Here is a 24,929-nt window from a genome sequence, read left to right as displayed (position 1 = left end):
GCTCCGGACACGGCTGCCGCAGCTGAGCCGCTCCGCGGGGCCCCTCGCCTTCCCCAGCGCAGCCGCGTCTGGTGCGGCCCCGCGGCCGCCGCCCGCAGCCCTCAGCGCGGAGCCGAGCCCCCGCGCTGCCCGCGGCGCGACCCGCTCCTGTCGGGTCAAGGCTCGAAACAGCTCACGGCCGCCAGCCCCCCGCCACGGCCCCGCGGAGAGCAGCCGCCATTCGCCTCGGTGGTCCTCGGAATGAGGAACTTTGCCCAACAGTCGAGACACACCGCACAGCGACACCCGCAGCCCGGCCGCCGGTCAGCGCGTCCGCTATTCCCCACCCGCCCGCTAGTCAGCCAGTCAGCCAGCTAGTCAGTCAGCCAGTCAGCCAGCTAGTCAGTCAGCCAGCCAGTCAGCCAGCCAGCTAGTCAGTCAGCCAGCCAGCCAGCCAGTCAGCCAGCCAGCTAGTCAGTCAGCCAGCCAGTCAGTCAGCCAGCCAGCTAGTCAGTCAGCCAGTCGGTCAGCCAGCCGGCCAGTCAGCCAGTCCCCCGTGGGAGGGGGAGCGGGAGCGGCCGCCCGCGCCCTGCAGATGGCCGGGTGGCGCGGCCCCTGCCCTCACCAAAGATGGCCGCCGAGGGCGGGCCGGGAGCGGTGCCGCGCTGCGGCTGAAGCCGTTTCCGCCCGTCAGTGCTCATCACATGACCGCCAGGGGCTGCAGCTGCCGCTGGCCGGCACCGGCGGGGCACAGCACCGCAGAGCAGCGCGGGGCGGGCGGGCTGCGGCGCGGGCAGCCGCACTGCCGTCCTCTCAGCGGTGGCGGCTGGCGGTCTGGCCCTGGGCGCGCTGCGCGGTCCGTGTGGCAGCGAGATGGAGACCGAGGAGGGAGAGGACCGCACCCCGCTGCTGAAGGAGTCTCAGCCCGGCACGGGTGAGAGAAGCGGGAGGCGGCACCGAGGGCAACCGCCCCGGCAGACCTCGCCGGGCCGAGCTCCCTGCTCGCTGCGGACCGGCACCGCCCGAGGCCGCGGAGCCCGGCACCGCCTCCCTGGCGGTGCCGCGGCCCGGGTGTGGCGGCGTCGCGTTGCCATGGCGCCGCGCAGCTGCGGGGCGCGGGCCGAGCGCGTCCCTGTGGGGGCCGGGGCCTGGGCCCGGGGCTCGCAGGTGGTCGCGGCGCCCCAGTCAGCGTGGCGGCCGCCCGGCTCCCGCGGGCCCGGGAGATTCACCCCGCGCTCTGAGGCGCCTGTGACGTTCGGGGCGCGGCGGGAGGCAGGTGCGCAGTGCCTGCCCTCGGCTCCGCGGCCCTGCCGTGAGGGCGAGGGGGCAGTGCCAGCCTAAACGCCCGCCTAGCGGTGAGTGACTGTGGGGGTCTGCCGAGGTTATGGCAGTATTTCATTTTCAGACAGAATTTGAGTAGGACTAATTGCTTGCTTTGGAAGTATGGAGAGGAAGGAAATGGGAGTATGGAGAGGAAGGAAGGTGGGAGAAGGCACGAGGATAATGATAGGAGATGAGGGTCGTTATAGGGTCAGGGCTTACAGCACAGCTCACATGTTTAGGGAGGTGCCTGTGCTGCTTTGTTTCCCGGAACGTGCAAACTGTCAAGAGTACAGTGTGATTTTACATTTCTTCAGTATGCCATGCAAAAATACTCTAACCTACTTGAGAAATGTACAACTGCAGCAAGAGGGGCTGCTAAGAAAGTAACTGAAAAGTGCCAGAAAGAGGGAAACTTGCATTCAAGTCAGTTACTAAAGCGATACGTTTTTAAGTTTGCACAATGCACCGTGCTTCACTTGAGGTGGTTCGCCTCACCCACAAGGAAAAATACAGCAGAAGAGCAATTTCCTTTAACTGCCATGCAGCTTGCAGCACAGACCTGTTTTTTTTTTAACTGCAGCTGAAGAATCTTGTTCAACTAGGGCTACGTTTTTTATAAAACATGCCCCTGAAATCAGAATTAACTATGCAGGTAGGACCCAAGACTACCAGTCAAGGTAAGGCCTGGAACATTATGGTTAGCCTTCTTAAACTTTAGGGGGGTGAATGTCTGTGTCTCTTTGCTTATAGCAATCCCCTGAAGAGATGGGTGTCTGAAATGCATCTGGAATCTTCTCGAATCTTCTGTTCTGTTAACCTGATCTAATATTCTCAGGTATTGCAAACACACTTGGTGGAAAGACAGGGAAGCAGTAAGTCAGCAGCCATTTGTTTCAGACTTGCAGATCTATGTATTTGTTAGATTATTATTTTTTTTACGATAAACTATTTACAGTTTAAAAAAATCCAACGTTAGTGATCTTAAGTTCTCGCACTGTCTTGTGGAGCTTGCTCTCCAGACAAGGTGTGTAACACTAAGAGACTTCCAGAGAAGTAATGCATGTTCCAGTTAATCTGCATTTCCAAGGAGGGGTTGCATCATCAGTGTGATATTCAGCCTTCTGTTAATATTGTTTAACCCCAGCAAATACAGGCAGTGGAAAGGTTAAATAGCTTTACCTGTAATTCTATTCATTGTTATAAATTATGTCACTATACATTTTCTACTTAAGACAAATTGCTTTTTAAACAACAATAAGGACAAAGAAGCTGCTTGACTAGTTTTTGTGCAGTAAATGCTTCCTGTACTTGGTGCCTATTGTTTTTAAAGTAAGCAATAAAATCTTGGCTGCTCTCCTTCATGTCATTTAAAAATCAGATATGCCTTTTTCAAATGCTGCTGAGGCAAGCTGCAATTACCACAGGTCTGGAAGACATTTTGCATTTTTGTACAGTAGCCTTACTTATTACTCTTTACTAAGTGAACATAGCAAAACCAGCATCTCTGTCATTTTAACAACTTGTGCAGCCGCTGTGAACTTCACATAAAGTTGGTCAGGGTTAGAGAAATCAAAAATGGGGAAGTTCTACTACTTTCATGGAAAATACAGTCTGGCAGGAAGGCTCTGTTGGTGCCCCCACTGAAAAACACACAATCTCATAGGTTCATTCCTTGTTTCAAGGAAGCTACTGGGAAGGGGAAAGTCTTTAGATAGCTTGTCCACAGGGCATGCTTTTTGATTCTTAGTGCAGATAGAGAATCAAGTCAAGAGACGTACTGCAGCGGCAGAGGAAGCTCCAATGAATCATGTTGTTCATAGGTGTACTTGTTCACGTTTGAATTGTGAACAGTCAGAGAAAGATGAGATCACTGTAGACTGATGTAATATCTGAAGGTGCTGATCCTTAACCGTCCCAGAGTTCCAGGCGTCCAAGTTTTAAAATTTTCTGTCAGCATTGTAGTTTCCTCACAAGGGGAGAAACTCCACCCCCTATTTGTAAATTCAGCAGATTGTTCAAGCAGTTTCTCAACAGTTTGATGGTTCACTCAGGAGGGTCAGGCATTCCCAGCTCATAAAGAACGTCTGCAGAGCTGTGAACTCTATGTTGTATAGATACAAAATGTATTGCCACTGGTGATATGCTGGCCAAGTTACAGCTCAACTCTGATATGAATCTCCTGATACTGATGACCAATCTTTGCCAAATGCTGCCTTGTACTACTGTAAACAGGAATCAATAGCAGTGTTACAGTGCAAAGTCTGATATCTGGGTTTAAACCGCTGACAGAATCAACTGAATGCCACAACACAGGTTTTATGCTGAATCTAAGACTCATTTTCCGTTGTCAACTTCATTGCTGTATGGTGACTTGGAAGCGGGGTGTACTGCGCAACCAGGAAAGTGGTGCTGTTTCACAGTGTTTGCCATTCCCCTTTCTGCTAGTTTTCTCTGATTGGCAGCTGTCAGCAAATGCATATTCCTTTATAAGCCAACTTAGAGAAGGAAAACTTGTCCTAGAAAACAGCCTGGAATCTCAATGACTGTTTTTAACACTGGTTTAAGTCTCTCTTTTTCTTGAACCACTTCCTGCTAATCTTAGAGGGTTGTGGTTTTTTTTAGTGCAAAGTTCTACGTTGAATAAATATTACTGTATTTTGGAGAGGAGTTTTTGAAACCGTGTTTCTAGATCATTTCTGCAGACCATACACCATGTTTCCACTGCAGTCCCTACACTTGTGTGGGTAGCTACCAGTTGTCTGAACCGGAATTAGATTTGTTTTGCAAGTCAGTAGAAAAGTGGGCTTTCCACGCTCCAGCCCCCAGCCTCTACACCTATAGAATACACCCCTGAAGACTAGAATGCTTAGCTTGGTTTCTTGCCTATATTTTTTATTACCCATAAATTTCTGAGATTACTAGTAAAAGCTACTTATCAGTAGTTCCTATTTTGTTAAGTTCTGCTAAAACAAAAATTTCTCATTTGCTTTCATTTCAGTCCCTGCATGCTGCTCGGCTCGCTACAATCTAGCACTACTGGCCTTTTTTGGGTTCTTCCTCCTGTATGCATTACGTGTGAACCTAAGCGTTGCTCTGGTGGATATGGTAGAACCTAACACAACCTTAGCAAAGAATACGACTTCCAATGTGTGTCCAGAGCATTCTTCCACCATAAATGTTCCTCGCAACACAACGGTGAGGTCTGAAACGTATTGTCCTGTAATGTGGCATGTAAAAGTGTTTTGAGTAGAAGTCTGTGATTGATGACTCATGCTTAGGTGGCAAGAGAACAGGCTGTTTGTTACCAGATAGTCTTGTCAGTGGTTCTTTTAAAGCTATTCTGAATAATAGCCTTAAATGACGAGCTAATTCAAAAGTGCTGTGCTCAGGGTTAGGGTTTTTTTACATACATCCTTTCTGTGCTATTCCTTACCAATTGACCAATCTGACCTTGTAGATCTACTGTGACTCACTGTTTTATATGTCAGCAATCAACTGTTACCGTTATATCTGTGTCAGAGCTCACATCACTGTTCATATTTGCCTGTTCTTCATACAGTCTCCATGGCGTGAAGTTTCGTTACAAATTAACATGCAATATCTTTCTCCTCCCTTCTTTGATCTCTTTCCTCTTTCCCAGATCATGATTCTTGTCTTCATATCCTTTGTCTCTGACTTCTTTTCCAGTAATCCTTAAAATCACTTTTCTTAACTGAACAGAACTGCTTTTAAAAAAGCCAAATCATCAACTTTGTGAATTTGGACTTGCGTAGATCTCATCTTATAATTGAAGTTTATTACTGAGCATTCTTCCTGTCTTCCTGCCTTCATTTTGTTTGCTTGGTTTTGATGACCAGAGGGCTGGAGCACCTCTTCTGTGAAGACATGCTGAGGGAGATGGGATTGCTCAGCCTGGAGAAGAGAAGGGAGACCTTGTAGCAGCCTTCCAGTACCTCAAGGGGACCTACAAGGAAGCTGGAGAAGGGCTTTTTACAAGGGCATGTAGTGACAGGACAAGGGGAAATAGCTTTAAACTGAAAGAGGGTAGATTTAGATTAGATATTGGGAAGAAGTTCTTCCCTGTGAGGGTGGTAAGGCACTGGAGCAGGTTGCCCAGAGAAGCTGTGGATGCCTCATCCCTGGGAGTGCTCAAGGTCAGGTTGGATGGGGCTTTGAGCAACCTGGTCCAGTGGGAGGTGTCCCTGCAGGGGTGGAACTAGATGATCTTTAGGGTGCCTTCCAACCCAAACCGTTCTATGATTTTATGATTTAGAGGTCATTTATTATTTATAATGAGCAAATTATAATTGTGAACTTTATGGGAAGAAGATTTTTGTCTCATCACTTCTGCGAAATGTGTACTGCTTATTTAGATGCTCGTAAATTGGGCTTTTGGAAGTGATCCCAAACTTAAGAATCACTTTATTGGGCAACAGTTCATGTCTTCTTGCTGGCTGACTTCATAGCTTCAGGCCCCTTATCTCAGTAACCTTTGTTTTTATTACTTTGCTAAACTCATCTTCCCTCTGTTGTTTGTTCCATTATTCTACCTAACCTAGTGAGTCCTGTCCTTGGCTGCGCTTTCTTTGTATTATATTTAAGCACTGTATCTCCTTGTTTGCTTTTCCGTCCATAAATGTCCTGCAGGAAGAGCCGTTTTCTAAAGCATGACAGAATGTCCACACTGTGATACAGAAGTGGGATTCAGGCTCATGCAGACCACGTAATCTGTACCTGTGTCACCTAACCCAAGCTGCTTAGAACTCAGAAAGGGGTAACTGCCTGAGCACTTATATTTCACGCTGTGAAGATTTTCATACTTGGGCTAGAGCAAGATGTGTCTGGACAGACTGTGAACTACCTGAATTTGCTTTAAACACAACTTTGAACACAGTACAGATATATTTAGAGATAGGAGACCCTAAGGAGGAGGCCACAAAGGATTTGTAATTTAGGTATAAAGGACTAAATGATGACTCAAAGTTATGTAATATATGGTCAGAGAAACTGCTATTTTGAACTTACTGCATTTTGTGGTTTTTTTCTCTTTTTAGGGGGAAAAGTATTCTTGGGACGCTGATACTCAGGGATGGATCCTTGGTTCTTTTTTCTATGGCTATATTGTTACTCAGATTCCAGGAGGATATCTTGCAAGCAAAATTGGAGGGAAGCTATTGATGGGGTTTGGCGTCTTTGGTACATCTGTATTCACCCTGCTTACTCCCTTAGCTGCAGATCTGGGAGTTGGCTACCTCATAGCTGTCAGAGCCTTGGAAGGACTGGGAGAGGTAATCCTTTTTCTCTGTGTAACTTGAAAATGTATTTGAGTAGTTTATTAATAAATTGTAGTTATTAGACCCTGTAGGTGTTGGTATGCTGGAGTAGTATTGTGGCTTTTGTAGTAAGCTTTTTTTTTTTGGTAGCTTTTAAGTAGCTTAGTTTTAAATTTTTTGAATAGTTAAAAAGTTTGCACTGTATTTTAGCCTAAGCTTTTCAAAGGACACAAGATTTTATTTGTAATGACACTTGAGACAAAATGAGAGTTATCCTTTCTCATTTTTCAGAAACCAGGAACCCAGAACAGTATTGTTTATATTCTTGCAGGTTTTCCAGTATATACAGAATCAAAAGCAAGAGAAATTAATTCTGCCTCCTTACTCTCACACCTTGCACGCTTTTTTTTTAAAGTGGTTTCTTGCTAAACAAGAAACTAACAGATTGTACTACTGCTTTTTAATTAAATATGCTTCGAAACATGCAAACTCCAAAGGAGTTGTAAAATTGTTGCATTTCAACAGAATTAAATGTTGTTTTCTAGGGTGTTACCTTCCCAGCTATGCATTCAATGTGGTCTTCTTGGGCTCCTCCACTGGAACGCAGCAAGCTTCTTAGTATTTCATATGCAGGTGAGAAATTCCCACGCTGATAATGGGATTATACATTTTTACTGCAGTAACAGGGAGGATTGACTTAAATCAAAGGGATTTACATTTAATGTGGAAAGCATAACATTGAATTAAATATTACTTTGCATTCATTATCTTCATTTATTCATGGCTTTTATAACCCTGAGAAAAAGATCTGCAGCTAAGTATAAACTTCAGTCTAACTTTGGTAAAAAGTGGTGCAAATAGTTACTGTGAAGCTGATTAAGAGAAGATACTGTAAATAAAGGAGACTTAGTATTAGGAACAAAAACCTGGAGGCAGAATCACAGGATAGAAATGTTTGGGGTTTTGTGGGTTTTGTGAAGTGTTTTTGGAGGAACTCAAGGAAGAAAATGTCCAAGGTCCCAGGTCTTGTTGCAAGAGCTCCCTGTCAGAGTCCGAAACTCTCTGACCAGAACTCAAGGAAGAAAATGTCCAAGGTCCCAGGTCTTGTTGCAAGAGCTCCCTGTCAGAGTCCGAAACTCTCTGACCAGATTCTCTTAGATATTCTACACGTGGAAGGTGTAATATTTGATATAAAATTTGCGTGTTTGAAGATATTTGACGTTACACAGGATTTGATTTAGCAGTGTGGTACAAAATATATGAAAGCACAGTACAGATGTAAGTTAACACTTGGCAAAATACAACAATTGCAATACACATTCGGGTTGAAGGCAGCTCAAGTCTGTTGTTCTCTTAGAAATTCTGCTTAGTTGTTTAGTTTTCATACTTGATGTTGGGCTGATGCATGTATTCGCTCCTGTCATGCTGGTCTGGCTAACTCAGGGAAACAGCCACACTTTGAATGAACCTGGGGAGAAACATTTGCACCACCAGCTGATTCACTTAACTGACATAGCTGTTTATCTAAAACAAAGGCCACCCTCTGGTCCCCTCTGTTGAGATAAAGTCGGCTTTCTTCAAAACAGCTGTGGGCAGTCACACCCTGCATTATTCCCTGAGCTTCACTGACACATTGCTTTTGCCCATCTTCACTGAGCCTTTGCCTGTTCTAGGGATTTATTGGCCAGTCACATTGTGGGGCAGATGAAAAGCGTAGATTTCTAAATTTACTAGTCAAAATTGATGTTATTTCTTTGAGGATGACAAATTTTGCAATCACTTAATGATGTGATGGTTTGTTTCACTCACTCTTGTTAGTATAATTCTGTTACAGCTTTCCTATTCGGCCTGGGCTTCGTCAAGAAGACAGGGCTATATCATGTAAGTTGTGGCTAGTTTCTCAGGCAGCTAAACCAGTCTAGTGACTCACTTGTGCTAACAGGAATGAAGCCTTGACCCTTTCTTCTGCACATTTCCCCATTTTCCTCCTAGCCAAGTGTCTCATTCCTTCTTTTGTGCTATTTCAGGCACTCATCAGACCCTTCCATGAGCCACTTTAACCTACCTAATGCAGCAGAAAACTTTTTCTCTTTTTTGTATTTGTTTTTGGCCTTAATAATGAATTAAATCTGCTTTAAAATTATGTCTCTGTCTGAGAGCCAGCGCACAAGCAGAGAGCACAGAGCTGGGAATGGCTTCTACTGCATTTAACAATTGGGAGCTTTTAAACTGTCCTTTTATATCTTGTGAAACTATATGCTAATGTACTAGTGAGAGAAGTCTGGGGCCTTGAACGGCCAATTGTTAACAGTCATGGATGGATAAGGCATCTTGTGTAAACTGCAGTGTTTCCTTTTCCCCACATTTTCATGGTTAGCAGTCATGTGATCTGTGGTTTATTTAATTATGATCATATTAATTTTCTAAGAGAACGTATGATTAAGATTATATGTAGTTGTTGTTTTGATTTATATTTTGTATGACGTATGTGGTTTTGTTGTTTGTGGTTGAATTTTTCTGCCTCAAAAATAATTGTTTCCATGAAGATGGAATCTAGGCAGCCAGTGTATCAACATAATCTAATGTTTTCTAAATTGAGATTAGGTTTGGAGAACTGGTCATATAACTAAAAATAAGAGGCAAGGTCTGCTATGTATCACCAGTAGAGTTCCTAAGTATGTAAATAACATGGTTTGGGTTTCTGGTTTAAATTTGGAGTGGAGGAACCTGCCATCCTTTGCAAAATGTATATTGAATTATAAACTCATAGGAATAGTTCTTTCCTGCTTTTGGCTTGTATCTGAACTGAAATCTACTCATCTTTCCCTTTGTCCTTGCCTGGTCCTACACCCTGTTGAATTCAGGGACCATGGGATTTGAACCTACCGGTTATATGGATGTCTTCTGGCTCTTGTTTCTAGCATTCCTGTTTCTGTGGAGGTGGTAGTAGTTAATAGAAATGCAAACAGATTACCAGTCACACACACAAAATATTATACCCCCCCACCCCCGCCTCCCCCAAGTCCTCAATTATACTGTGATCAGCTCTCTTGTGTTTTGCAGCAATTCCATTTGACTCACTTGCATTGTTTTGGATGTACTAGAGGCATCACTTTATTGGAGACAAATGTGCCAAGAATGCCTGTCTCTTATTGCTTTTTACTTGCAATTTTGGATGCTTAGGGCTTGTTGGCTCTGTTTATTTGGAGCTGCCAAAGCAGCTTATTGTGTCTGTGTTTCTCTCAGCCCCATACTGGGGTGATAAATCTTTTCTGCATGATTTATTACAGAAAAATAACATAAGTGATATGCCACTTAGATCTCCTATAGACCCCTTAAACTACTTTTCTTTTTGTTTTCTGCTTTGTTTTGCTTTCTTCTGGTAGGTGCACAGCTGGGAACTGTTGTTTCTCTACCACTATCTGGTTTAATTTGCTACTATATGAACTGGGTTTACGTGTTTTACATATTTGGTAAGTGTTTTTTCAATTATTGAAAGTACAGCCCATATTCTTTTTTAAAAGCATGATATATTATAAAACTTATTTTAAACTTTAAAAACATGTTTGACATGTAGTGTTGCTGTTTTATTCCTCCTGGGAAATTAGAGATACTTAGTTACGTAGATTCCTGTGTGTGGCTCTGTAAGTCTTGCTTCCAATGAGCAAAGCTGTCCCTGAGTTGGACAAAAGCTGGTACAAGTCAAATGTTCTTAACTCTCCTGCCACTTGGAACAGCAGGCTGAAATTTCTTATTTGAAGTGTGAAATTGAGTTAATAACTTTAATCCCAGGAACACACTTCTACTCTGAGTAAAAGAACATGTGAAAAGTTACTGCTGCTTTAAATGGGAACTGTGTGGAAAATCTAACAGTCACAGGAACCCTGAAGGAATGCCCCAAATGCAAGGCATAGCATGTTTGCTGTGAGTTATGTTCTAGAAGAAGCTCAAACACAGAAAATATTTTCTAACAGCGTGTCATGTTCTAACTGATGTTTTTGTAGGTCTGTTTACATGTCTGAGCCATTTCCTATAATGCATGGGGAAGGGAGAATCAGAATAAAAGACAAGGGTTACACTTTCCTCAATAAAACCACCTCCAATTTTTGTATAAATAAAAAGAATTCAAAACAAAGAACTGGACAAAAGTAAATAAGTTTACAATGCTGTGGTTATATAAAACTATAGTCGATTTGGACTGACTATTAAATAAGTTACCTTTTTCAAGTGACAGTTCTGGGATTGGCTTAAAGAAAAGGAGGACTGGTATGTCAGTTAAGCTCTATGTAGTGATATTCTCTGTATGTGCACAAGTATTTTTTGTGTTTAAACCTAATGTGATTTTTTATTTCCTCTGGGTGAGCCATATCCTTTGTGGCCATTTCATGTGACTGATAAAAATACAGTATGTGTGTGTATGCAACTTTCTTGTTGTGTGAGGCACTTCCACAAGTGGAAGGAAAAAAACCTAACCAAAACCACTTTCCTGCTTAGTCCTCTTTATTGTTTATTACTTCTAAATGTGTATTGTTAAGACACTTTGGGGAACTACTGTTTGTAAGTAGATAGAAAAATAATGTTAATTTAAAATTATATTGGAGTATTTGGAAAAAAACTTGCAACTAAGTAATCAGAGAGTGTCATTCACTCGACATAACAGCTTATGTTTTTATTTCTATCTTTTCACCCATCTTCTCCTAACAATAGGTGCACTTGGTGTATTATGGTTCTTCTTCTGGATGTGGTTCATTAGTGATACACCAGAAACTCACAGGAACATTTCATGTGCTGAAAGAGAATATATACTCTCTTCTCTAAAAGATCAGGTATAGCACTTTGTTATAATCATACTTAAGTGAGAATGTAAACCACAAATATTGTCATTAGCATCATGCTCTGTTGATGCCTACAAAAACATCCTTAATCTGAGATGGAGACAATGTTTGTCAAACAAATTAAAAATGTAGTGCAGTTGTATAAGTGAGAAACAATCAGTAATCAAACAAAGCATTTATAATAATGCCTTTTGTCACAGACTTTGTTGTGGGGCTTTTTAAATAAAAAGCTGAAGTCCATCACTTCTCTTTAAACCAGATCCTGACCTGTATAATGTCTTTAAACTTCGCAATATTACATTTTACAACTTCTTTTCGACGTGTCTTCTAGAGTAAGGAAGAGATTACTTTTTGCTGAAAAAACATTTTGAAAATGCTGATGAGCCAGTTCCTAAAGTGTGAATAAGAGTTTATTCCTGTGATTGGGAATATGTATTTACAGCCTGTGAAGCTGGCTGAGAGACCAAAGTTAGTATCTAGCATTAAGTAGGAAAGATTCATTTAGATAAACACGTGAGGGGTGACTTTAAATATTTAATGATTTATAGTAAAAGCAGGAGGCAAAAAATGTCAACAAGGGAAATCATACTTTTTGAAATTCTGATTACAAAACAATAGTAATTGGTTTACTTTGCAATAGTAAACAACAGAACAGTAATGTACATTAGTATATCTTCAGTGAGAACTGAACACAGTAATTCATTCATTGCTGATGACTTGCATCTATTGACAGACTCCTTGTGCCCTTCAGAATGAATGCTCAGCATAGATTTAGGTAGCATCAAAACACTATATTTGCTAAATGTTCACGTCAATGTCCTGATTACACTTTCTCTTCCCTTTTTCTCTGTCTTCTGCTTGCTAGCTTTCGACACTGAAATCTGTTCCCTGGAGACCTATACTGGAGTCCCTTCCACTCTGGGCTATCGTTGTGGCACACTTTTCTTATAATTGGACTTTCTATACTCTTCTTACACTCTTGCCCACCTACATGAAGGAGATCCTGCGGTTTGATGCACAGGAGGTAAGATAAAAATATAGTCACTTTCTTCTGAATTAAAGAAATTAAGTAACGGGGATCTTCTCTGCTGTTCAGAATAGAGCAACCAGTTTAAGAACCTTGGAATGTAGATGTATAGCTGGGAAATAGTAAAATAAATCCTTACAATTAAGCAGATGCATAAAAACTGTTGCCTGCCTTGTAATTTCCACTTTTTTTTCAGGACTTACTTGACATTTAGCTTAATGCTAGCTTTCAAGCTCATTTTTGTGGCTGAAGATGCATATTACTCATTTTTACCTGCTCTGATTTAAAACAATAACTATAAAAATATTTTTCTCTGGTTTATGGTTTGTATGATTGCTTCAGATTTTATACGTGTTTTATGGCTTCTGAAATCCTATCTTTATTTCTTTGTTCACTCATAAAGGAAAACATTTCCAGTTAAAACAGAAAAATAAAGCTAAGGGAATAATTAATAATTGAACAAGTGGCATTTTTTAAAGTAATTTAAGGCAGGGGGGGTGGGGAAGGGAGGGCCAGGGTGGGAAGCTTCAGTCTGATTGCATACCTTTCCAAATCATAATTTTCTTTCCTTCCCTCAATGAGCAGGGTAGATAGGATGAAACAAAGCCATTAAGGTCAGATACAGTGCTCTTCAAGAAAATTTTTAAAAATGAAAATTACTCATCAGGAAAAAATTATGAGGGCAGGGCATGTGGAACATTCTTATTTATAGCAATTAATTTACTGTACTGGTCTTTCTTTAATTAGAAGGTTTTTGATAGCTGTACCAGCTTCTCCAGGTAAACTAAGCTTAAGTAAAAACGTGCTCAGAAATTTCAAGAAGTTTAGCATAGTCTTTTCCTGTTTTAACACATGAGACTAGTTTAGAGCAAACTGAAGATGCGCACCATGCAAGAAAGAGATGAAGCCAGCAATCTTGAGAGAAAAAGATGGGGAGTCTCCATGTTAGAAGAGAATGTTGCAGTAGGCAAGCTGCAAAATGGCTGGAAAAAAAACCACACCTGAAGTTGCTGGTCGGGTTCCTTATTATACCTCTTGAGGGAATACCTGCATAGTCATCTATGAAAGTCATTTGCTACCACAGCCCTCAATTGCAGGTGTTTTACAAAATGCCACTGCATTAAATGCTAATAGGTTCTGCTCTGAAGTGGTTTCCTGTGTCTCTGGGTAATGTTTCTTCTTTTTGGAGTGACTTAAATTCACTTGCATAATGGTGTTGGACTAACTTTGTTGCCAGCTGTTTAGATGGAAATTGCATTACTGTTGAAATATTATACAGTTGCTACTGTGTAGTGCACCGGCTTCCATCCTATAATAATGGGATAGGTTAAAAATAATGCTGTGTCTTTGAACAGTGCTTCAAAAGAAGTTAGGGGGTTTTTATTACTGAGACTATATTCTCTTTTTCAAAATTTTACTTACTGCTTTTGAAAGATGAGCATTGGAATCTAACAGGCAGCATGTTTGAGTTCTGGTAGAGTGGATTTCAGGTGGGAATGTGTTTCTCATCTCATTTAAAAATAAATTTCGTAGGAGAGCTTTCACTTCTGCTTTGACAAATACACATTTTATAATAGTATATAGATGTTAAGAGTATTTCTATCCAATAGCTATCCACATACCTCTTTTTAATCAGAGATTAAGTCAAATTATAGCTCTGTTATCAATAATTTCCACAATTGTATGGAAGGGCTGGAAATTTATGCAGTTTAGTAGAACCACTTTTTTCCCCTCATCAGAAAAACCATGCAGAATCGGGCAGAAGGCTCTAAACAGCTCTTGTTTAAAGTAGTGGGAGTTAACAGGTGACTCCACTGTAAGTAATGTCAAGTCCTGAATGATAACTTTACTTTGGGATCGTGGAATGTCCAGCCTCGTTCTCATGAAATACCTACTTCTGACTCTTGTCTGTGATTACAGCCAGCATCAGATGGTGCAGCAGATAGATACGGGATAATGTAACGTGGAAGAATTGTAGCAGTACAACCCCCTGAGATTCCATATAACTTTCAAAATTCTGAATAATATTTACAGCTTCTACTTGCTAAAGTAACTCACTCAATAGCCTGTCCTACTTGAAATTGGTGTTTCTGGAAACTTGTGTGATCAGGTCCCCAAGATACCTTTATGTATAGTTTTGTTTTTCTTGAACTCAATTGCTGATTTCAATCCTTGAGTTTTTGGTCTCGCTGCATTAGTAGTTATGGATTAAGTCATGCAATGGAGAATTTACACATTGTTAACTTCAAAATGCTCTTCTATTTCTCTCTTATGGTAACACCAACAATAGTTATGTGGGTGGGTGGTTTTGACACCTCTGGTTCAGTCTCTGTTAATGCCCCAGGACAAGTGATTTTTCAGCATATTGAATTGTCATTTCATTGTCTTAACTGTCTTTTTTTGTCTCCTTAACAGAATGGGTTTTTGTCTGCCCTACCTTATTTTGGCTGCTGGTTATGTATAATTCTGTCTGGGCAAATTGCTGATTATTTACGGGAAAAACAGAACTTGTCCACTGTTTGTGTTCGCAAATGTTTTACCCTAATAGGTAGGTGCAAGTATCATCTCTGTTTGGAACATACCACCGTATCAGTCTGAAGGGTTTGGGAGACTAGTGTGAAATTCTGCTGTGAGACTAGGCAGGATTGTGCATGGCTTGAGAGGAGCAGCTTTATTTGTACATTAATTTGTCAAGAGTAAATCCTATTTTTTTCAATTAAAAACTAGACCTATTGGTTAAGAGAATGATAAGAGATTGCCAGAAGCTTTGTTTAGGTCAAGATACATCATTCTTACGATCAAACTGATTAAATAAATGGTCAGGCAGAATCACCATTAAAGTGGTGATGATTGCTTGTGAATGACTTTCTCAAACTGAGATGGAGTATTGTTCTGCGTGAGCCTATTCCCAGCCCTGTTTTGTTCAATATTTTGTTTATTTAAGACTTAAGTAACTGAATAGGAATATACTTGCAAAATTTACAGTTGCTACCAGGGTAGGAAGATCAAATAGAATCCAAAATAGTCTTGACTATTTGGGAGATGATCCAAAATCACCAAGAGATCAACAAGATTGGGTTTTTAATGAAGACAGGTAAAAGGTTGTATTTAGGAAGATGTTGATTGCCGATTAAAAGAGGGGACAGTGGAAAGAAGGGATGAGAGGGGAGATTCACATAAGTTGCAGTCTGCTTGCTGTGTGCCCATCCTTGTTCCTTCTTAATTCTGCTGATTTAATTGTTTTCTTTAAAGCAGTTCCTATAAAAAACTCTCAAGCATCTTTTTTTTTTTTTTTTTAAGTACAACTCATTCTAGAAGCTGCCTACAGGAGAAATATGCATACATACATATATGTATGTATGTCTTTATATTAAATCTTCCAGCTTTATTTTATTATGGTCTGTAGAAGTCAGTGTTTGTTCCTGAAGCCTGGGGAGTTAAATGGGGATCATTTCTTTGCAGCGCACTGTTCACCAATGTCAGTGTGGCTCCTGTTATTTTTATAACAATAAATAAAACTAATTTGTTAGGTCACTTTCAGTATCTGTTCATTTTTGTTGAATTTTTATCTAGCTGAAGTTTGTTCTTTGGAGCTAGGGTGGGATTTTCTTGCTCTGGCTACAGTTTCCTGAGGCAGCAACAGGTTTGCGACCCATCTGCTCTTCCCTACTTGATGCCCACTGTCACGCAGGTAGTGCAGTGCTGGATCTGTACACTAGGTGGTAGTGGAAGTTATATAGAAAATGTATGCACAGCATAGAGGCTTTTAATGTGTCTCATATTAAAAGTCCATTGACTGCAAGATTTCTGTCTTAAAGGAATGATTGGACCTGCGGTGTTCTTAGTAGCAGCTGGATTCATAGGCTGCAACTATGCACTGGCTGTTGCATTCGTAACCATATCAACAACACTAGGAGGATTTTGTACATCTGGCTACAGCATCAACCACCTGGACATAGCACCTTCGTAAGTATTGCTGAAGCTATTGTTAGTGCATGTGATACAAAAAAAAATTCAGTGGTCATAAATGTGTTGCTGGGGGTGCCTGGGAGACTTAACTATGAAACCATGTGCTGTACAGACCTGGAATGTAAACACTGACAGCGACTCAGGTTTACAGGATTAAGCATTGTATTTGCAAAAAGTGGAAGTATGGTAGAGGGTGTGATAGGAACAACAGTTTAGAACAATTCCATTTTTGATCCTGCAGTAATAAGTGATATAATTCCTGTAATCATATTTACTAGATTTTTATCTTATTTGATTCAGGATCTTAATAGGACACTGTTTTTGGAACAGCACGATACAATTAAATATTTCACTCTTTTAAGCTTTACCATCAGAGCTATCAAAATTTAGCATGAATTACCATATTTAAGCACTGTGATACAGGCAAATTTGTATTTGAAAAACATTCTATGCATCAGTATCAAAATCTTCTCATGAGTAGGTGACCCATTATCAGCAGGTGACATATCAGATATGTACAATTGCTCTTAAATGACTAACTTTTAAGAAAGGAAAATTAGACTTGAGGCTGTAATTTCTCCACTGTGTTACAAATTCACGATCTGACAGATTCTTCAGTTTCCTAAAAAGCATGGATGTGCATGTATTTTTTTGGAAGTCCACACGAGCATTCTTTGCACTAGTAAAAGTCAAGTACTTTGCTTTGTCATTCATTTACCCGTTTGTGGTATCACTTAGATATGAGCAGGGTCAAATGACTTTATGACCAAAGAGGGGAGTGTTTCTCTACTAATGTGTAAAATGAAAAGAGTTTAAGTGTAAGTAAAGAGGGGGGGGGGACCCATTTCATAGAAATGTTACCTAGAAAACGAATCTTTAAATCTGGACAACTTCTGGGAAACCTCAGGTCCACATTGAAGATGGCACCCAAGCTTTGGCAGTTGGAAGGGTGGTGGTCATGTCCACCACGACATACAAGTTTTGACTTGACAGATGAATATGAAATAGTGGGAGCGCAATCAGTCTTGGCAGATGAGATGAGGTACCAAGCAAGAGGGAAGGTGTCAGTGGACAGCTATTAACAGCTTGTACTATGAATTGAATATGAAAGTAAGAAGAATAGTTTCTGTGCTGTGCCTTGTTTTAAATCAGGTAAAATCACAAATTTATAAGATGTAGTTAAAGCAGTGCATCTGGGGTATTATGGGGCCATTATACAACTTCTGTTTCCAGCTTCACTTTGCAGAACTGCAACGGTTAATTTCCTAAAAATGTAGAACATAACTCCAACTTGTAGTCAATTTATTTTATGTCTCTGTTTAAAAATACAAAACATAAGCATTAATGTCAAAAGGCATTACTACTGTAAGTTACTTAATGGCAGAATTTGGGTAACTCTCACAGAGTTTGCACGTGTTAAGTCAGATTCTTGTGAGGACCATGTTCATACCCTCTGGCTTTAGGAATCTGGACTCGTCTTTAGTTATGAAGAGTGGTGGGAACTTCTTGAGACTGGCTCAGACTACATCATGTGTAAAGGCAGTCTGCAGCAGCTGGAGTCCAAATTTAAACATCTCGGCTGAGAAGCTGATGTTGGATCCAGTGAGATTAACTGAGGCCTAGGTTATTTATTGCTTGTTTTTGTATCCATCTTCAAACTATTCAGTTCTGGTTGGCAAAAATTACTCAGAGTTACTCAGAGTGCAGGCAGAAGTCAGTGGAGCTATGCTTTGGATATATGAACAATGCTGTTAAATACTTTTAAAATGAGACCCGAAGGATCTCAAATCAAGCATCCAGTAGCCACATACATTCTTGGCCTATGTTTTCATTTCCTGTCCATAGGATGGGTTTCACATTGTCACCCCCTCTCAAGAGTGTTGGGAAAATAACCTAATATTGTGAAAAGTTCTACTGAAAAGCATTTGGGATGATTAAAATTCTACTTGCAACAGCTGAATAGTATGCAGAAAGCAAGGTTTGGGTCCATGCATTGAGCAAGTGAAGTGAAACAAAATATTAAATGGTGCTCATTAAGTGAATATAATTCATCCTGTCCACTAAGTGCAACAGAGCAGTCAGAGGAAAAAGGAAATCATGCAACTGTAGTGTGTGCCTGTGTGAGGCATATGCACAAGGATGTGTGCAGGTGACAGCTGAGGTTTCTAGAACTAGGATGTTGTATGTATTTTATAATTTGACTGATACTTCACTTTGCACTTATTTCAAGGGCGATGTTGTATATAATGGTATACAAAGTATTTTAAGTTGTTGAAAAAAGCCACAAGAAAAAAATAATGATGCATGTCAGCAGGCATAATTAGATTCACCACATGAACTGCTGCTGATCCCTCTGACCAAATCCCACTCTATCTTCCTACCCTTGACAAAGTCCTGCTTTTATTCCCTTTGCATTTAAACAAGACAAGCTCCTCTAGCCCTTCTTTCCTCTCAGATAGGCTGAAGGGAGGAGTATACTGGTGCCTTGCTGATAGTTGAGGGACTTTGGCCAGGCATCACCTCTATAGGTGAATGGTTGCATATGCAGGAAGACTTTGCTGGATGGCAACATGGTCAGGCTGGATGCTGTTTTATTGAAATTGATGGTTCTCTATTCAGCACATGTGTGCTTTAATTCAGAGTAAATCTGTCCAAATGAAGATAGAAGGAAAAGGGCATGTCCTTGTAACAAAGGTCATAGAAAGATACCTTCTTCAAATACAAAAATATAAAACCATCTAAGATGAGAGGGAAAAGATAACTTACGTACACACACACTTAACTTTTTGCAACTCTCTGAGCTTTGTTGGATGAAATGAAGGCAGACGTTCACCAATACATACATCAATACATTGCCATGGTTACGATTTTTAGTAATGCTGTTAGCATGAGCCCTCATAGTATTCCCATGGCTCTGTTATACACTAAGCACTTTGCATAGCTGGGTTTTTTTAATCATGATTTTACTACTAAACTGCTTTGCAAGTCGACTTGTATTTGGTTATCCCCACTATGCCATAAGAACCAGACCAACAGCTTACTGTTGGTCTTGCTCTACAGACATGTCATTTTTTTGCTTTCCCATTTTGTATGGGACTCTCCGTTGTGCTAAGGGAGTGGCATAGCAGTTATCTGCATCAAACAGTAAGCATTATCAAGAATGTAACCTATGTCAGGAACACTGAGCATAACCAGATGCATTTAGCCAGTAATTGGTTGCCAAAGATCTTTGGTGGCCAGGGACACAAACCATGTTTACTTTTGAAAGTGAGTGTTAGCAGTATTGTAATGCTTAAACATGTTCAAGACAAAATTCATTTGGTTTTACAGAAAAACTCCATTTAAAGCCTTTAAGTATGTGCTTTTTTTCCTATGGGAAACTTCTAGGCTTTCACATTCAGCTTCATAAAGGCTTATTAATTCTTAAACACTTTCCAAGGTAAGAGGACTGCATGCTACATCTGTAAGAAATAAAGATCGCTATCATTAAGGCGTTGGAGCTCAGTCTAAAATACAGTGCTGTGCTTTAAACTGATACGTAGCGTTGACTCTCAAGAAAACAATCAACTGTTAGGCTAGATAACTGATTCTCTTTCTCAGGAAAAACCACCTGTTTCTCCAATATTGTTGGACTGGATACACATATTACAACCTTTTATAACAATTCTGTATGGTTGAATTTTTTTGTTTTGGTAAACAAAAATGTCAAAGCTATGCATCTCTCTTTAGAGAGAATTATGTTTCTGTTGTGTTAAAATTGGTGAAGACACAATTTCACTCTGCTAAACAGCCTAGAATGATCACTGGGCAATAATTTCTTTCTCCTGTGGTAAACTGCAACTATTAGTATTTCATATGTTTCTTCAGCCAGCAAATCCACCTTGAAAATCAGAACCGCAGGGATCTGTACTCTGGTGTTTGGAAGGTCAAGGTCTGCTGTAGAATGTCTAGCTCTTATTTCTCTTCAGTCTCTCTCACAAGTCTGCACTTGTGGTACAGTTTCAAACATCATCTTTTGGTATTGCAACACTCCTGTGAGAGAGATCTTTAATTGCTTAGAGATGAGGTGCTGAGACTCAGATATTAAGCAAGTTACTATCTTTACCCATCAAGTTCTTGCTGCTGCTGGTGCATATGCATGCACGTGCATGTGATAGCAACACATTCATGGAACAGGAAGCCTCAGAATGGAGCTGCAGGAATGGCAACCAGCAAAACTGGTTAATTCAGACCCATTCCCCATTGGCCTTGACCCACAGAACGCTGAAGGGAAGGATTGCTGCAGCGCTCTGAACTCAGGTCTTTGGAGCACACGGTCTGTAGTGTAAGCAGGGATACCCATCTGCACTGGTGATACTGCCTTCTTGGCAGACACTTTTTAGTAATGATACCTGAACCAACTCTTACTGTTGCCAACCAGCATTCTGTCATGCTCCTTATCTTTCACCTTCCAAGGCATGTAATGTTTGTTTTCTAACTTCTCCAATGGATCCATTCCAGTTTGGTTGTGGTTTAGCAAAGGGTACGTGAGTTTGGATTATGGATCCTGAGCAAAGACTTGAGTAATTTAACTTAAATTCTGTCACTAGCCTCTGGAAAAGAGGGACATATAGAATCATTTAAGTTGGGAAGGACCTTTAAGGTCAAGTTCAACTGTTAACCTAACACTGTGAAGCCCACCACTAAACCATGTCCCTAAAAATGTACATACCAAGTTGTCAGTGAGTTCTTATTAGAATAAAAGCAAGCCATTCCCACTAGAATATTTGTGTTTTAATTTGTCTGTGTAATAAAGATGAGGCCTATGTGACAAAATTGTTTCCATGACTGATAAGCAGGATAAGTTAATAAGCAGTGTTAACCATTTCTCTTACAGGTATGCTGGAATTCTCCTGGGGATCACAAATTCTTTTGCTACTATCCCAGGAATGGTGGGGCCAGTTATTGCCAAGAACCTCACTCATAACGTAAGTCTGCTTACTATTTTTTCAGTTGTTATGTTTTTATCTTCATTGAATGAAAGTTCTGTCGTCTTAAGTCTGCAGCCATTAAATGAAATCTGGGTTATACATTTAAGTTGTACTGTTCCGTTGCTGTGAATGACTTAATTCCTTGCCTTTATTCTTCTGATTCTGATCAGGTAAAAGATACCTGATTACTTAAAGGTAAAATCCAAGACCTATGTAGGACTTTAAAATATTAATGATTCATCCCTTATATTCTGTAGGAATAAAATTAATATGTTTTTTTCACAGTAAAACTCTGTAAAAATGCCAACTAGGTAAGACAGTTGTGGTATTGTTTCAGCAAATTAAGACAAGTTCTTACTTGCTCTTTTTAAAATCAAGCTGTCACACGTGTTGAGTTGTAAGGTCAACATTTGTCAGATGAATGAGAAGCTAGATTCAAATGTGTGGGTTTTATAATGCATCCCTTTGTCCTAATCCTGTAATGTGCGTACATTCTAAGATGTGTTAGTTTCACAAGACACCTAACTTTAACAGTGTTAGATTTTACTTCCAAGATGGTTTAGTTAAAGGCTGGGGCAGAAAAAGGGAGCAGAGTTGTTTGATTAATTTATTTTTTTGTTAAATCAACTGTATGTCTTATTCTAAAATCCTTTAAGAAAGGAAGACGGGAGGAATAAGTTTATTGATACAACTAAAATTTTGGAGTTGGTGATCATTCCAGTGATTTCCTTAAAAATAATATTAAAATGTTCATTTATACATGAGTTCAAACAAATTAATTCTTCCAGCCATCTTAACAAGTGGGATTTTTTTCTTGTTTGGTTGGTTTTTTTCCCCACACTAATGCAATGTCCTGGTATTATTCTTGTTTTGTAGTAAGATTGTTTACGGGTTTGTTACAGCAGTCACCTGGAACTAAAAAAAAAATAATAAAAAAAATGTTTAAGACGTCTACAGATATTAATTCTTTACTTAAAAAGAAAAGAAACCCCAAAACCAAACAAGCCACAGCTCTTTGCTACCCATGTCTTAAGGCCTTTGTTAAACACTAGAGTGTAGAGGATTCCTCTTGAAATCTGAGTAAAGATAGCTACCTTGTTTGGGCTAAAAACCTTATGATTCTGGCCTATCCACCCAGTAGTCGTTAAAAACAGCAAACTATATAGTGTAGAGCACTTCAGCTACTGGGTCGCCTGACTTAAAAGCAAGGTAGTGTTTCCCCTTACAGTAAGATTCTCTGAGTTTGTGTAGCATTTGTGCAAATGTGAATTTTGATGTGAAGGTTCTGCATCTCAGATGATAAACTGATCCAGATAATCCTGTCAGAGCTGTGTTAGACGATCTGTGTAAGCCGTATTATTAAACTGAGGTTGACTATACTGATGATTTGATCTGTTAAGTTTATAATGCTTTTATGTTGCTGTGAAATCATACTGAATAGAATTTACATTTAAATAGGCAAGGCATGTAGCATTGGTTTTAAAATTAGTTTTTCTTGAGTGTGGAGCTGCACATTGACTGCATTTTTTTTTTTTTCCTCCCCCACCCCCCCCCAACAGAATACTGTGGGAGAATGGCAGACGGTTTTCTATATTGCTGCTTCTATTAATCTGTTTGGAGCAATTTTCTTTACATTATTTGCAAGTGGAGAAGTTCAGGACTGGGCAGTCAGTGGATATCACTTGCCTAGAAATTGAAGGAGATGTTGAAATACCAAAGCTGTGCTGAATCCCAATGCACTAGAATTACGTGACCGGAAAAGTGCCTTCCCGACTGATGCCTAGGAGTCTTCAGAGCTTCTCAGTTAAACTATTTTATCTGTATATCTTTGGTACTGAAAATCATTTGACAGCCTATGTGTGCTATTTCCTAACAAGAAACTACTTGAATTAAATATAATAGTTTCATGCTAAGACTTGATATCAAATATATGATCAGAGACAACTTTTTAAATTGGTGTGCTAGGTTCCAATTCTTTCCAGTTTTTAATTAATATTTTCGGAATTAATGTGTAGGCAGATGTTTGTTGATACTGAAATGAGAGGAAAAAGCAAAGTGATTATGTAGCACTGTAAGGAGGAATAGCATGCAAAGGATTGTACCCAAAAAATGTTTTGATTTCCGTGATGAGATAGGGTTTTTGCTGTTCAAAGGTCTAGAAGAGCTCTAGTTTTCTACAGTCTTTTATAAGGCTTTTATTTTGTCAGTGTTTTAATTGATGTCTAAGAAATGCAAACATAATTTTAATCTATTTTACACACAAGTTTTTGATACATATACATTCCCTGTTTCATGAATACAGCTTCACAATTGATAGAGTGATGAGGAAGTAAAAGGTACTGTTACGACTGACAGAATAACCCATGTGTTACTGCTCTCTGTGGTGCAGGTTTTTTAAATAGGCCTTATTTTTATTCATCTGTGCAAAGCAGAAGCAGTGCAACTCTGTGGTTTAAATCTAGGCAGTGTGCAAGAGTGAACTAGAAATAGAATATCTGCATGCTTACTTTAAAATAACTTTCCGTTTGGTAGTTCATTTTTTCTCTCTTTAAATCAATGCAGTGGAATTATTTCCTCTTGCATGTAGATACATTTGTCAGCTTGTCAAGGTAAATGCCATAAAATAAGGCTAGTGTAGGGAATAATGATGAAAATCAGTACTCTTCTCCAACAGCCTTATTTGTTAGATAAAAGTAGAGTAAAAAAGAACTAGTGCAATAACCTGATGCTATTAGTTTCCTATCAACGTAGAATTTCACACTCAAGAGCATCCTTTGCACAACATGCAGTTAAATGCCACATGGTAGCATTAAATGAAGTCTGTGAAAGCGGCGGCCTTGTTAAGAACAAATGACTGAATGATCTTGTAGTCACAAAGCAAAAAAAATTCCTGTGCCAAAGATTCCTGGGTTGGAGCAATTAGAAAAGAAGAAAAATCACTGGGCTCTGGGTTTTTCATTTACCACCAATCCAAAAGAAAAGCCCAGTACTAAAGTTGCTCCAGTGGAGCCTACCTGCTTTCATTTCTAGGAAATGGCATCTGCCTGTTCTTTTTATCTTTAAGGGCCAGTTTGTTTTGACCTTCCTTGAAGTGTCATGTTCTCTGATGGTGGAACTGTGTTTAAATCTGAGTTTGTGTCTGCAGCAGCATTTCCACAATAAACAGTGTGAAGTTCAGATTAAATTAGTAGTTGTTCAGTGGGAGTATGTTAAAGCTATATTGTGTCTTCAGTGTTTCCACAATAAATGGAATGAGTAGTTACATGTGCATCTGTTGTTGAAAATTACTATCTCCCTGAAGTTAGAACACCGTTCTCAAAGTATGCTGAACAAGATTGGTGACTGTATTAAGGGATGTTTGTTATTTTCCTGAAAAATCACCCGCTTCAGAAGTTTCCTGTCTAGTTTCACAGGTGAGTACTGTCTTCCACCTGACACTGTATTAAAAGGAATAATTTTGCTTTGTGTTTATAGAAATGGGTACTCTTTCAGGAGCCTTGTTTAAAAAGGCGAGGGAAAAGTTTAAAAAAAATGTTTCTTAATATAGATTAAT

General features: G+C 40.0%; 1 protein-coding gene across 4 annotated transcripts; it reads left to right on the top strand.

Annotated features, from left to right (window-relative positions):
- Positions 1-680: 680 nt before the first annotated feature.
- Positions 681-24,644, top strand: SLC17A5 (solute carrier family 17 member 5). 4 transcript variants are annotated; one of them, XM_037392356.1, is made up of 11 exons: positions 681-913; positions 4,301-4,497; positions 6,357-6,590; positions 7,121-7,208; positions 9,962-10,048; positions 11,283-11,401; positions 12,276-12,434; positions 14,853-14,985; positions 16,256-16,403; positions 21,283-21,373; positions 22,936-24,644. In XM_037392356.1, the coding sequence occupies exons 1-11, from the start codon at positions 853-855 to the stop codon at positions 23,071-23,073; spliced, it is 1,455 nt and encodes a 484-aa protein (XP_037248253.1). In that variant the 5' UTR covers positions 681-852; the 3' UTR covers positions 23,074-24,644. The 4 variants fall into 4 exon arrangements, with proteins under 4 accessions (XP_037248253.1, XP_037248255.1, XP_037248254.1 ...); XM_037392358.1 differs by lacking the exon at positions 681-913 and adding an exon at positions 1,317-1,334; XM_037392357.1 differs by lacking the exon at positions 681-913 and adding an exon at positions 1,463-1,979.
- Positions 24,645-24,929: the final 285 nt, after the last annotated feature.

The sequence above is a fragment of the Falco rusticolus genome, chromosome 6, assembly GCF_015220075.1.
Source record: "Falco rusticolus isolate bFalRus1 chromosome 6, bFalRus1.pri, whole genome shotgun sequence".
Classification (NCBI taxonomy): domain Eukaryota; kingdom Metazoa; phylum Chordata; class Aves; order Falconiformes; family Falconidae; genus Falco; species Falco rusticolus.
The sequence above is the reverse complement of the archived record's forward strand: the minus strand, read 5'-3'. Positions and strand labels throughout refer to the sequence as shown.